General features: G+C 36.6%; 3 protein-coding genes across 5 annotated transcripts; all 3 read right to left on the bottom strand.

Annotated features, from left to right (window-relative positions):
- Positions 1 to 494: 494 nt before the first annotated feature.
- LOC111791145 (vacuolar protein 8-like) lies at positions 495 to 3988 on the bottom strand. 2 transcript variants are annotated; one of them, XM_023672377.1, is made up of 4 exons: positions 3795 to 3988; positions 3511 to 3639; positions 3318 to 3403; positions 495 to 2652 (listed from the first exon to the last, which is right to left on the bottom strand). In XM_023672377.1, exon 4 carries the CDS (start codon positions 2604 to 2606, stop codon positions 927 to 929), a length of 1680 nt encoding a protein of 559 aa, XP_023528145.1. In that variant the 5' UTR covers positions 2607 to 2652; positions 3318 to 3403; positions 3511 to 3639; positions 3795 to 3988; the 3' UTR covers positions 495 to 926. The 2 variants fall into 2 exon arrangements, with proteins under 2 accessions (XP_023528145.1, XP_023528144.1); XM_023672376.1 differs by having other exon boundaries at positions 3511 to 3988.
- A 2301-nt stretch (positions 3989 to 6289) lies between these two features.
- LOC111790308 (ethylene-responsive transcription factor CRF2-like) lies at positions 6290 to 7003 on the bottom strand. The gene has a single exon (XM_023671167.1). It carries the CDS (start codon positions 7001 to 7003, stop codon positions 6290 to 6292), a length of 714 nt encoding a protein of 237 aa, XP_023526935.1.
- A 2447-nt stretch (positions 7004 to 9450) lies between these two features.
- Positions 9451 to 13878, bottom strand: LOC111789914 (protein-ribulosamine 3-kinase, chloroplastic). 2 transcript variants are annotated; one of them, XR_002814416.1, is made up of 10 exons: positions 13710 to 13878; positions 11908 to 12061; positions 11736 to 11826; positions 11531 to 11605; positions 11354 to 11442; positions 11103 to 11221; positions 10677 to 10817; positions 10304 to 10380; positions 9564 to 9794; positions 9451 to 9485 (listed from the first exon to the last, which is right to left on the bottom strand). XR_002814416.1 is itself a non-coding variant. In XM_023670635.1 (9 exons), exons 1-9 carry the CDS (start codon positions 13804 to 13806, stop codon positions 9648 to 9650), a joined length of 990 nt encoding a protein of 329 aa, XP_023526403.1. In that variant the 5' UTR covers positions 13807 to 13878; the 3' UTR covers positions 9502 to 9647. The 2 variants fall into 2 exon arrangements, 1 of the variants encoding a protein (XP_023526403.1); XM_023670635.1 differs by lacking the exon at positions 9451 to 9485 and having other exon boundaries at positions 9502 to 9794.

Here is a 13878-nt window from a genome sequence, read left to right as displayed (position 1 = left end):
ATGTAGGGGAAGGGGTGTTCGTGAGTTCGATCGTATTATTTAGGCTGAAAATTTGTTCATCCCAAACAACTCATATGAAATAATGAACTCAATCATAAATCTTTCTGTTCGTAAATGTTGTGATATTAGAGTTTTACGTGAGATTCCACCTCGATTGGAGAAAGGAATGAGTGTTAGCAAGGATGTTGGGCCTCGAAGGGGGGGTCGATTGTAAGATCTCACATCTATTGGAGAGGAGAACGACATCAATTGGAGAGAGAAATGAGTGTCATCAAAGACGTTGGGCCCTGAAGTGGGTGGATTGTGAGATCTCGCATCGGTCGGGAAGGAAGGGGCGTGGAAGTTCAAAGAGGTATTGTGAATAGATAAATTTTGTAAATAAAAAAAAACGCCCAACAACTCAACCCAACTCCCTCACCCAATTGGGTTGTTTTGTGAACTTTTTGGGTTCGGATAACTAACCTAACCAATCCAAAATTTTCTGAACCAACAGCTTCCTCAGAAAGAGAATTTCTAATATAATTTATTGGATCAAAGTAAATACAGATAGAATTCCAGATTTTGTTCTTGAATTCATCACAAAAAGAACCAACAGAAATAGGGAAGAGATTGAGAGGTTACTTGATGCAAATTTCAATCAGATCCTCACAAACAAGGAAGCCGGTTCGGTCTTTTCGATCGTAATCTATGTACAGTCTGCAACGGTTCGAACAGTGAAGATCAACAAAAGTAACTCGAGCATTGATCACGAGCATTGATGGAACGACTCCACTCTTCGTTTATTTTGTGCTGAATATACCCAAGCTCGAGCTTTTGATCTCGAGCATACGATGGAACGACTCCACTGTTTGTTTATTTCCTGCTGAATCCACTCTCAAGCTTGAGCTTTCGATCACAAGCATACAATGGAACGACTCGGTTTTCGTTTAGTTCCAGCTGAATATACTCAAGTTCCCTCTTTCCAATCTCTCTAATAGCTTCTTAGCACTAGGAACCTCCATTTCTACAAGTTTCTTGAGATACCCAATAGCTCCATGTGAAATCATCAGCTTCTTGCATTTCTTGCTCAACGCAAGGTTAACAAGGCAGGCAACTGCATATTTTTTAGCTGTGTTATGAGGACTCGAGTCGAGCAACGTAACGAGATTTGGGACACTGTTTTCATCCTTCTTCACTTCATTGCTGTTTTGGGATAGTGTCATCAAGCTAGCGATTGCTTGTGCTGCCACTTCTCGGACACTGTTCGACTTTGCCTCGAGCATCTTGATTAGCGGAGTAATGAACCCTGCTTCCCCGAGTATCTTTTTCATATCTGGTAAGCTGCTAATCACGCAAACGGCAGATGCAGCTGCCTGCTGAGCACCTAAAGATCCTCCTCTAAGTACACGAAGAAGGCACGGAAGAACACCGAGAGATGTTATAACTTCGGTCGGAACCAAGCTGACTAGATTTCTCAGCGCCTCGATAGCAGATTCCTTGGCGTGTGTGCCATCGATGAAAACTAATAGACTTTGTATGCCACCTTCTGAAATCACATTGTTCCTAAGATTTTCACTGCCTGCAGTGAGATTTTTCAAGCATTCGGCTGCATAATCTTTTGATTCCAAGAGAATTCCGTTGCCGAGGAGATTTATCATTATCGGAATGATTCCCTCTTCGGCTAAAGATTGCCTAACCTCAGGAATGGTTGACATGTTCTTCAAAGTGCATGCAGCTGCCGCCTGCAACACTGAATTGCTTGTTTGGCAGATCTCGAGCAGCGGCTGAGCTCCTCCGTGGCCAACAATTTCGCGGGCGGTTTCAGCTGATGTCGATAGCCTTTGGAGGGACATTGCAGCCCTTTCTTTACAAAGAGCACTGCCAGACTCAACAAGCCGTATGAGGGGTGGCAGAACACCCTCTGAAATCAGCCAATTTTCGTAACTCTGTGATTCCACAATCGAGCAAATCGCCATTGCTGCTTTCTCACGAATGCAGGGAGATGTTGCAGCGAGCAATTGGATTAGAGCAGAAATGTTATTACGTCCTAAGACAGCCAGGACGGTCTTTTCATCCTCGTTCATGACCTTGACAAGGCTTTCGAGAGCTCTGTGTTTGGCTTCCAAGTGCCCAATCTGTAGCCGGGCGAGCAATTCCCTCACATTTTTATGATCGGTAGACTCAGGTTCAGTCGAAGTACCTGTTACAGATACGGGCAAAGTGGCTTCACCTAGCACTCCTGTCTTGATCAAATGGCTACAATCTCGCAAATTCAAATCCAACTTCCCAGATAACGAGTCGAGATCATTCTGCATTCTAAGCTTCCCCTCGTATCTGTCCTGCACACAGATCTCTGCCAATTCAATTACTTCTTCCATCGTTTTTGAGACAGCCTGCAATAGCTCCTTACAAAGAGCATTCTTGGAGAAAAAGGGGTGACTAGACAAATCAGATAAACGAGACGGGATCTGCTCCGTCTTGTAAATAATCATCTTCCACCTGCCCGGAAACACTTTGACCTCCATAGCCTTCTGTAGCGCCAGTGGAACCAGCTCTTGCGCACGTAACAACCAATCTTCAGTCAACTGACAGTCTCCGGGACGTCCCTTCATACTATCTTCCACCATGATTCTCCAAATTGGATAAGGATTGAGCAGTACAGGGCTAGCTAAACTATCAGGACAAATTGAGACAAAACATTGCAGTTAAACCAATGACCCAAACGACAAAAACGCCAAAATACAACGCTAATCGGATCGAAAGGCATTGGAAATTGCAACATAAACACAAAAACGATCAAAGAAAGCTCAAAATTCAGCTGGAAACAATGAACAGACAACAAAAGAACACCAAATGAGTTCTCTTCTCTCTACCAATAAATGCCTTGAAAAAGTTTTACTATAAATAAAGAAGGTAGTTGACTGAAAGGGAAAGCAAATTGGCTAAGCAGAGCCGTCCAATAAAGAAGTCAGCATTTAAGACACAACCCTTAAAACATTAGAAAACCCAACAGGACCATTCAGATTGTCTGGATCTTAGCCATAGCTTCATTATCCGACCAGGAAGATGTCCGGTTACTTGGTCCCCATCCATAGTTAATACCTCAAAGGAATAGAAGGAAAGATATGAGTTGGAGGAGTCTATCTTAGCTGTATTCCCTTTTATATCACATGGAAACTAGCTGATTTTGGCTTGAGAGAAAGACTTCACTTAGAAGATAAGACAATGGTTTGGACTTTTTACTTTGTTTAATGAAAGCTTTGTAAGAATCTTGAGTTGTATTTGATGAAAAAAGCTATTTCTTCCTTTTATTCAGCTGGGTCCAGCGAGAAGTATACCTTGAACTGATATGATTTGCTTTAGAAATGGAAAATTTCCAGCATGATTAACACAACAGCCACCAAATGCTTAGCTTCTCCTTTACCTGCAAAGAAAACATAGAAGCCTATCAATACCAGAAAACAAGAACTTAGTTATACACATAGAAAAGGCCAAAAACGGCTGAGCAAAAGTGAAATTTCTAGGGCGAACCTTCAAGAATCAGAAGCTATGCACCTTTTCTCTATTTGAAGTGACCTAGAAACGGCTTGAACAGCAGTGATTGAGAGAAAGGGCTCGATCTAGAAAATCCATTACTCTAATTTACAAAATCAAGAAAACCTAGAAGCCATATAATGGTTCTTAGTTCAAGAAATGGAGAAAACGGTCGAAAAATCGGCTCGCGAAGAGGACGAAGACGAAGAACAGCAAAAGAACGAAAGGACAGAGTGACAGAAGATCGAGAAACCGAAGTTTGAATAAATTGGAAGAAGTACCATAGCTTTTTTCGACAGAAATCGACGCCGAAAAGGACAATCGCATTCAAAAATCAAATTTCTTGAAATCTCACGCCGATTTAACTCTCTGGTAGCAGAGAAATGTCAGCCCCCACTGTCCCGTCGCCTGAGATTCTGTCTGGTAAACAATTATTTATCTATGGGCTTCTTGTGACTGTGAAGGAAAGGCCAAGGATGTTTTATTTATTTTTGTATTAATTTCAAAATTTTCCACAATAAATACTTTATTTATTTTTTAAATAAAACTAAATTAGCACGGAAATTAGCGGCCATTATATTTCTATTCTCGACTCAACATTGAAGTGCTCTCGTGCTCGACCATTGTGTTGTCGAGTTTGAACTACCTGCCGTTAAAGAATCGATTGCAGAAGCCCTCTCGACTCTCTTTATCTATTTAAAAAATAATAATTCACATCATTAACGACGTTGGTGTAGATTTTTATTAATCAACGTTCTACTTGCACGTGTTAAGCATATAGCTAGGGTTCCTTATGACCCAGGATCATAGATTGGACCCCACTATAGTAGAGTCTAGTGAACCGAGCATACTAAATTAAAGATTTGTTCTCTCTCGTGAGCTATGTAGTACGTTATATATTATTTCTAGCAACTCGATCAAAATAATAATAATAATAATAAATATTTAAACGTTCATTTTTATATATTAGTCTATTAAAGTAAAATTGACATATTATATATATATATATATATTATTTTTTATTTTTTTGAAGCTGAAAGGGTTAATATTAAAAAATTAATAATAACTTTAAAAAATTTAATTAATAAATGTCATTTTTGTAATATATAATTTCAACATTGGAATAAATAAATAAAAAGGGATAAATATATTTATGCTAAATAAATAGAATATAGGGACCCGAAATTATGATGAATGTGCACATGAATTAATGAATAAAAATAAAGTAATGGGATAAATACCCGAAAAAATATTATTATAAATTTATGAAAAATGCAATATTATGTCTGTGGGGGCACACAGTCAATAGACCTTATGATTATTAATACATTATAACATAAATTAATTCTCAATGTCATCTAAAAGTCAACGCAAGCTTCTTGTCTGAGGCATGGTTTTTATCAAATTATTGTTAATTCATGTAATTTCAATTTATATGAAATTAATTATTATTATTCCTAAAAGGAATGAAAATTTAGATTATTATGTTGGGATCATTCCCATTATAATCATTTTTTTTTTAATTCCAATATAATAATTAAATATTTAATAAGTCTGTAAATATTCAATTTTGTGTCTAGTAAACCTTTGAGGGAATTGGTGTGTCAGCGAGAACACTGAGCCCCTAAGGGAATTGAATTGTGAGATCTCACATCAGTTGGAAAGATAACCAAAGCATTGTTTATAAGGGTGTGGAAACCTCTATCTAACGAACACGTTTTAAAACCATGAGACTGACATCAAGAAGCAACATATTAAAGCGGGCAGTATCTGCTAACAGTGCGCTTGAGCTATTATACAACATATATGGTTGTAGTAGTCTTGAAAGGTCGATATTTTGATTCCAACATATTCGAAAGATAAAACACTAATTATCATCTCAAACCTCGATAGTTCGGTCCTCGTAAACCCTAATTATTCATCATCATCCCCATTTCTTCTTGTGTTTAATCATAGGTGCTAGGTCTAACATAGTTTTACTAGACTATATTGATTACCAAGCCAAGTCATGTTATTAATCAAAATATTATAAACATAAAATGAAATATATATATATATATATATATATATATATATATATATATATATATATATATGAAGTTAGTTTAATTTATATAAAGTGGAGCAAGTCTTCACAATGGAACATTATGGCGTCATTATTACTTAAATTGTGTACGAAGAAGTCGTATGGAAACTTCAATGTAATCAATATTTTATTAAATTATAAATTCTTTTGTCTCTCAATATTTTAATTTTTTAAGACCCATCAATAAATTAAAAATAAAAATTTTATATCTCATTTTTTAAATATTTTATTTGAAAGTTAAGGGACTAAATTAATATATACTAATAAAATTTTAATATTTCTATAAATTTATTATTTTTTTTGAAAATATTCATGAATTTTGTATTTATTTTAAAAATATTATTTTTCAAATTTTAATAATACTCTTAAACTAAAAAAAAAATTAAAAAAAAATTACGGACAATAATTAAGATTTTATTTTATTAAACTTTGAAAATTATTTAAAAATATTCTAAATATTTTAAATTTTTATTAATACCATTAAATTTTTTTTCATTAACATTATTAAACTTTTAAAACTTTAAAAATATTTTAAAATTTTATAGATAGTGAATTTTTTTAAAGTTTATAAGAGAGAAATTTAATTTAGAGCAAATAATTGTAATTTACCAATTATTTCCATTTTTTCATTAAAATAATATACACATAATTTCAATTTCTTAATCCCAAATTAACTTTATTAAAAAATATTTAATATTCACCATAGCTGGGAGACCCACTGAACGTTGGTGGCACAACCACCGAAGAAGAAACCCTCAATCTCTTACTCTTCAAATCTTCATTCCGATAATCATCTCCCAAAATTTGATCCACCCACCATTCTCCGCCGCCCTCCGACGCATCGGAGCTGAAACCCAGCCGCTGGAATCCATCGCCGTCGCCGGAGCTGCCGTCCCACGAACAGGGCTGATCGGTTTCAACGTGCGGCACAATTATTGTCGGCTGCACAGCCACCTTATCAACGGCGGTAAAATCCGCCATTGTTACCGGTTGGTAGCTTCTGAAATTGAAAATGTTTCCAAAAGTGAACCGATCGCTTACTCTGTTTTTCAACGATTTGCTCTGTTCGTTCGTTCTCGCTGTAATATTACTAAGTTTCGCTTTCAATACGCCGATGTCGGGAATTTTTTGTTCCGATGACCGGCCGATCGCCGGAGATACGAAATTGGTCCTTGTATTCTCGCCACGAAGCGCAATGGCGGCTTCGTCGTAGGCTCTGGCGGCTTCCTCTGGGGTGTCGTAAGTGCCTAACCAGAGCCGGACTCTCTGAGATGAGTCTTTTATTTCTGCCACCCAGCGGCCGGACGGACGCTGCCGGACTCCGACGAAGCGCCGTGCCGGAGATTTAGTGGGTTGGCAGCGGGAGAGTGCGGCGGATCTTTTGGGTTCTCTACCGGCGGGCATGATTGATTTGTTGGTTTTTGGATTTTGAAGAAGATGAAGAGTTTTGATGGGTTTTTATATTAATGAAAAGTTTTGGATCTTTCGGTGGGCATATACCTATCTCAAATCAATTATTGTTAGCTTTTGTTCTGTTTTATCCACCATAATTATTTAATTTCTATATTTAAAATTTTATTATGATTTTATTTTTGTTTTTATAAATTATGTTTATTTTAATACCAATTTTTAATATTATTCCATTCTTAAAGTTAAAAAATTATTTAAATAGTAAGGATTAAAAAATATATTTAATTTTATTAGGCTAAATTAATAAAAATACTCAGTAAATCTCGTATTTTATTTCAAAATTATCTATATTTTTAAAGAGTTTCAACAATATTCTTAAATTTTTTAAAAAATACATTTACAGTTAATTTTTTTTTATGGGAATAGTTGGTACTATATTTCAAAAATATTATTTAATTTTTAATATAGTTTCAAAAATACCTTGGTCAACTTCTCCCGGTTGTTTCTGCCTTTTACTTACATTTTCATATAAACCAATTTCAATTTCTCAAAATCTTGCTTTTAAAACTTCGTTGCCCCCATTTTCTAAAACTTTTTTTTTGAACCAAAGTTAGAGACTCGAGTATACGTTGCTTGGCTGTTGGTGACGCAAAAACAAATAGACTTAACTCACTTGTTGTTAGGAAGTGAGTGCGGCACAATCACAAGTCCGCTTAACTTTAAAAAGTTTCAGTAATAATCATTAATTAAAAAAAATAAAAATAAAATTATTCTGAAAATTTTAAAATAACATTAAGTTTTACGAATTCAAGGTGTTTTTGAGTACTTTTGAAATAAAATATTAAAAATTTCAATAATTTTTTAATATTTATTTAAATTTGAGTACAATTTTTAGACTTTCTCAAAATATAATTATTAAAATTTTAAAAATTTAAAGATATTTTTTAAAATAAAATGAATATTGATTTAAAATTTAAGCTACATATTAAAAAAAAATTGAAAATTAAATCTTAACATTTAAAATGATAATTGATGTTTTATTCGCTCCCTACCTTAATATTTATATATTTATTTATATATTTAGTTGCAAAATATAAAAGGCTAAAATGGTGAAAAGAGAACTAAAACAACCACTAGAGTGCTGGCCGGAAGAGGACAAGAACCAACTTTAATTCTCATATATATAAATATTATTCAGTGGCTAAATGGATATTGATTCCCTCAATTATTTACATTTTTTTATTATAAATAATTATATGGTTTTAATTTTGTTTATAAGAATTTTATATAATAATCAAACAAATGCTTAATATATTATATTTGAAACTAATTTCTTTACTTACCTTTTTTTTTATAATTAAAATGCTCTTTAAATAATTTAATTATCTAATAAATATTTAAATTTTATTTTTTCACAAAAAAAAAAAAAAAGTTAAATTACAAAACGGGCTATATGGCTATATGGCTCGGCTCGGCTCCGTGGGTTGAAAGGTACACGAGGAAGCCGACACAAAACGGGCCGTTCGATTTTGTCGGCTTGCAAAAACGGAACGTTAAGTTGGAAATATAAAAAAAAATCCGGCAATATAAAATAATTAATGAAAATGACAAAAAGTTTAAATTTGGAATATAGCAGTTGGATGGAGAATTATACTTTTGTGGGCTCCAGAACTGCGTCGTTTTGATTTGGATAGGGAAATCACTTCAGGGAGCCATCTCAACTTGCTTTAGAGGTTGGACTCTTAATTAATTAAGTCTTTAATTAAGATTAACAATTGATTATCTCTCTCACTCATTTCTATTAATCATGTGTGTCCTTTAGTTCAAATTTGATAATGACTAATATTAAAGCGCTCCGTTAATCAAATTAGTTTATTGGGTATTTGGTAGACATTAAACTCGGCATTTTGGAAGCGTCTCGAGTGCATAAGATTTAAAATTTCAATTGTTTGAAGATGAAGATACATAAAATGTTTGATATATTACGTATCGTAATCAGCCTCATAAGACGCGTTTGACTGACAATAACGGGTTAAAGCAGACAATATCTACTAGCGGTGAGCTTGAGCTGTTACAAATGATATTAGACGAGTAAATATGAATTATTATTATTTTTTTCATATAATTTATTTTAATTGCATAAAGATTATTAGCAATTCCAACCTATTCTGATGAATTAGTCGCCAATTTCAACCGGCCTTTCCAATTCTCTTCCTCCCGCCATTTTCAGCCGCGAGCTCTAGCAAAGCCCTAAATCCTATTTTCCGGCGAGTACTGCCACCGCCAGCGCATGGCGGCAGCCGGCAACTCTTTTTCTAACTCGTTCCGCTGCTACAGTAAGAATTGGAGGAGTTAATCGAGATGTTTATCATTCCACTGTAAGAGCTCTCAATTCCAAGGTCCGTGTCTATCTGAATTATCTCTTAGTTATTTAAGCTATGTATGATGCTGATTTCTTTTAGCTGCTTTTGGATTACTGAAATTGGGAAATATATAAAGGAATCAGTAATGTCGCTTAGAAGCATGAATAGGAGGGAGAAATGGATATACATACTGTAGAACTCTAGGTACAACAGGCATCGGCAAAATCGACTTCGAACCAGGAACCTTCAAACAAATCTCACTTGAAAAATCGTTTCTAAGTTTGAAGTATCTGCAGATAGTCGTCGATTATAGACATGGCAGATGAACGGTACCCGGAACCGAAGAGATTGTAATGATTCAGATAATGATACAACAGATAAAGATCTCTCCTCTTCTCAAAACCAGGTTGCTTGGGCATAACCTGGACAAAATGACCAAACATTTAAAATGTAAAAATTAGTTAGCATGAGCTGAAAAGGCAAAGGAAAAGTAGTAACGGCAGTTTTAACTTGTAAGAAGATCATCATAACGTGAAAAGGGGAAATGGGGAAACGTAACTGCCTAACCCCACCGCGGGCAGGCTCTCTCAAGGTTTTAAAACGCGTCTACTAGGAGAGGTTTTCACACCTTTATAAGGAATGTTTCATTCTCCTCTCCAACCAATGTGGGATCTTACAATCCACCCATCTTAGGGATCCAGCATCCTCGCTGGCACACCGCCCAATATCTAGCTTTGGTACCATTTGTAATAGCTCAAGCCCACCGTTAGCAGATATTGTCCTCCTTGGACTTTATCTCAAGGATTTAAAACGTGTATATTAGGGAGAGGTTTCCACACCTTTATAAAAAATTCTTCATTCTCCTCTCACATTCAGACAATTGACAAATAAAGAGGAATCAGGAATCTATTAACTTGGAAAACAATAGTACCTGAAAATAAGCATCATAAAAGGAACCTCCAAAGCCAGCACACCATGACATTCCAAATTCTGCTTCATTGTGTCCATCTGAAAAATGTAGCCTTAGAAACCAAACACTTGCTAAGATAAACGACTTCTTTTAAAGATAAGTTGCTGAAGCTCCAAACCTCTCCTGGACTAGTTCTTTGGATAAAAATGTAACAAAAACCCAATTGAATAAGAGGTAGGAGCATTTCGACTTTGATTCATCTACGCCAAAGATCTACTATGTCGTTCTCTACTTCTACTTCCGAGGGATTCATTTCGATATCACTGATCTTTTCGTATCCAAGCATTATTTTGGTAATTGCAAATGCATTGAAGTATGAGGAAAGTGAACTTACAATAACATGCTGGGTCAAGTATAACAGGCTCTCCATTCTTATCAGAGCTGATATTTCCACTCCATAAGTCCCCGTGTAGCAAACACGGTTCGATCGTGACATTATCAAACAGGGGTCCAATACTTTTTGCCAGCCTTTGTCCTGTTAAATGCAAAAACAACATAACGCTCAATCAGAAAGATAGCCAAGGGCAGCTGTCTATACAAAGAATAAAGCCATAATTCATCATCTTCAAGTGATGATAACAAGTTACTAAATCTTGTAATACCTATCTGAATACCAAATCTTCAAAAGCAATCAAGGGTTATGTTACCCCTTTTGGAACATATGGCAAGATCATAAAAGCCTTTTTATCACACAAAACTAAGATCGAAAACGCGGTCAACCAACAAACATTAGTGCCATTCTCCAAACAGCAATGTTCACCTTTCTCATAAATGGTTCTATCGCCATACTGGTCAAGTGCTAGCCTCAGCTGAAATCCCAATCTTTCCTCCGCATAAAAGTGTACCCAATCTGATGACCAAGTGTTCATTTGTGGAGTACTAGGAACATAAGACATACAAAGAGAATAAGAGCTCACTTATAAAACGCTGCTTCACTTGCTGATAATGGTACTTACCTATGACCTGTGCATATACTTACAGCATTAGCAGATAGGATTCATAAGAACTCACCTGCCAATGGTGTTGTTGACATCAAACCCAAATCCCTTGTCAGATTTTCCAGCTTTGTGCATTTCAGCAAGCTTTCTTCCCAGTTCAAACTGAGGTCAGTAAAGGGTAGATTTAGAAGTTCTGTTGCCATATTCATCGTTTCGATTCCAACGAAAAAGAGGATGGTCCATTTCTTACCTGGTTGCCTCTTGAGGAGCCAAATTCTATGAATTCCATAATGATGTATGAGCCACCAGAAGGTAATGATCCGAACTGTAATGAGTAAAATAAGTTCAGTTCTTATTTGTAGTCAAGCAATGGATGAATGAACTACAACTTTAATGAAGGAACAATGACTGGATAATAGAGTTATAACTCTTCCTGGAACTGAAATTCTTCAAACCTTGAATGGTTTAGGAACACGGATAGTTTGCGTTTCGTACATTGCACTTAAACCAAGAGCTTCTGCTTCAAACATTGAGGGTCCAATGCTCCTGAGTGAGTTACATAACTGCTCATAATTTCTCTCACTTCTTTTTATCATCAGTCAACTATAAGAACTCAAGAGTTCTTACCTATTCCTTTTTACAAAAAAGGACCCAGCATCCGTGTCGTAGCGATTTGCCTGGTTGATGCAACCACCACCAACTGGGCTAATTTTTGTTATCTGTGTTGCCTTTCCTTCGGAGAGAATCCATTCTTTTATAGGATCATCTCCCATTGCTGCAACTGAAACCATTGAAAATGGGAAGTTCAATCAGCTCATTCTTGAAGTCTATGACTTGGTTTGCAACTAATTAAATAGGCAGTAGTTTTCTATTTGTTTTCATATAGCTTTGTAGGAGTTGATTTGTTTTTTGATTCTGTTTGTTTGCCATTCTGTTTTGTAAGGCTTTATAAAAGCCGTAGTTATCCTTCAATAAAGAGAATCAGTTCATTTTACTCATGTCACCTAGAGAGTTAGAGAGTTCATTAATATCAAACTTCTGCGGCGCAAGCATGCCGTTCAAAAAATAATGTAATAGCTCAAGTCCACCGTCGGCAAATATTTTCTTTTTGAGCTTTCCCCTAAGGTTTTAAAACATGTCCACTAGGGATAGGTTTCTACACCCTTACGAGGAATACTTCGTTCTCCTCTCTAACCGACGTGGGATCTCACAATCCACTCCCCTTGGGGGCCCAACGTCTTCGCTGGCACCTCGTCCGGTATTTGACTCTGATTCCATTTGTAACAACTCAAACCCACCGCTAGGGATAGGTTTCTACACCCTTACGAGGAATACTTCGTTCTCCTCTCTAACCGACGTGGGATCTCACAATCCACTCCCCTTGGGGGCCCAACGTCTTCGCTGGCACCTCGTCCGGTATTTGACTCTGATTCCATTTGTAACAACTCAAACCCACCGCTAGGGATAGGTTTCTACACCCTTACGAGGAATACTTCGTTCTCCTCTCTAACCGACGTGGGATCTCACAATCCACTCCCCTTGGGGGCCCAACGTCTTCGCTGGCACCTCGTCCGGTATCTGACTCTGATACCATTTGTAACAACTCAAACCCACCGCTAGCAAATATTGTCTGTTTTGGCCCGTTGCGTATCGTTGTCAGCTTCACAATTTTAAAATGCATCTTAAAAACCTTGAAGGAAAATTCGAAAGGGAAAGCTCAAAGAGGACAATATCTATCGGCGGTGGGCTTGAGTTGTTACAAATGATATTAGAGCCAAACATTGAGCGGTGTGCCGGCGAGGACACTGGCCCCAGAGGAGTGGATTGGAGATCCCACATCGGTTGGGAAGGGAAACTAAACATTTCTCATAAGGGCGTGGAAACCACTCCCTTAAAAGCCACAAGAGAACAACATCGGCTAGCGATGGGGTTGGGTGGTTATAAATGACCTCTCAAATCCACGGACACAAAGATCATCAGTAATTGGAATGGACAGAAGTATGTAAAGAAACTTTCACAGGCAGAAGGCAAGTACACCATTAAAAGCAGTAATGGCATATAGATGGAATCAGCTACTGAAATTTACAATAATCCAAAGAAACCCAGATATAAACTGGGAATCTCTGATATCCCCAAAACACCAAAACCAAAAAATCTCAAACAGTATAAGAAAAGCATCATTAACATAACTCAATCGTCAAAGGAAATGAAAACAGAACAGAATGGCAATGCACATGCCTACAATCCTATCCCAAAGTGCTCATCTGACAAAGAACACAAACCCCTCAAACTCAAATTTAGAATGAAAAAAACACAAGATAATAGGGAAGGCCATGAAACATGTAATTGAAAGAAAACTGGAAACTGGAGGAAATAATGAAGTGGATCTGCAGCTAACCAGTGTAGGTTATGTTCAGAATTGAACTCACCGGCAAATGGTCGGCGTTTGGCGGAGGAGAGAGGAGGACGACGAAGCAGAGAAGGGGAAGAGGAAGGAAAGTATCTGAGACCCACGTGTACCGCCATTATCTTCTTGGAGGACGGCACGAGGCCAATGGCCACAAGGCCGATTGCCGCTTGGTTTCTAGTGGTTGCGTT

This window comes from Cucurbita pepo, chromosome LG03, assembly GCF_002806865.2.
Source record: "Cucurbita pepo subsp. pepo cultivar mu-cu-16 chromosome LG03, ASM280686v2, whole genome shotgun sequence".
NCBI classification, from domain to species: Eukaryota; Viridiplantae; Streptophyta; class Magnoliopsida; order Cucurbitales; family Cucurbitaceae; genus Cucurbita; species Cucurbita pepo.
The sequence above is the reverse complement of the archived record's forward strand: the minus strand, read 5'-3'. Positions and strand labels throughout refer to the sequence as shown.